Source organism: Penaeus monodon, chromosome 29 (assembly GCF_015228065.2).
Source record: "Penaeus monodon isolate SGIC_2016 chromosome 29, NSTDA_Pmon_1, whole genome shotgun sequence".
NCBI lineage: Eukaryota > Metazoa > Arthropoda > Malacostraca > Decapoda > Penaeidae > Penaeus > Penaeus monodon.
In genome coordinates, this window is record NC_051414.1 from 10362818 (window position 1) to 10363291 (window position 474).

The 474-nt window shown below is 43.0% G+C and overlaps 1 protein-coding gene across 1 annotated transcript in view; it reads right to left on the reverse strand.

Annotated features, from left to right (window-relative positions):
• The window catches only part of LOC119591944 (patatin-like phospholipase domain-containing protein 2), a gene marked incomplete in the record, with an annotated part of 14224 nt that overhangs the window by 8268 nt on the left and 5482 nt on the right, over positions 1 to 474 (reverse strand). Inside the window, 1 exon segment of the mRNA XM_037940698.1 lies at positions 179 to 278. Within this exon segment, the coding sequence (XP_037796626.1) occupies positions 179 to 278 (100 nt within the window).

Sequence of the window (474 nt, forward strand, 5' to 3'; positions counted from 1 at the left end):
AACAAAAAATGCAAAAGCAGCAGTCACAGAAAACAAAAGTAACATGGCACAGACTCAGCAATTAAAAAAAAATAAATAACAATAACACATATCGCAATTCCCAACCCAGAATGGAAACCACAGCAAAAAAAGGGCCCCAAATTACGTGTCCGTCGGCCAAGGAAAAGGTAAAGCATTTTCCAGCTCCTCATCCGTCGAGGGCTCTTCTATTCTGTCGAAGTCCTCCTTCTTAAATATGAGATGGCACGTTGAGCAAGCCAAGGTTCCCTCGCACGCACCTGTGGAGGGTAAGTGTTTAGTTTACGCACGGCAGAAAGCATGAAAGGCATGTGAAAAGCAACTGCAGGGTTTAAAGTGCAGAGGAAAAACAAAATGTAAGCATGTGAGGGCAAGAGTAGGGTTTGAAAGAGTGAAATGAAACATATAAAGAGGGAAATTGTGTGGAGGGACTGATGATGCACTGGTACAGAGCAT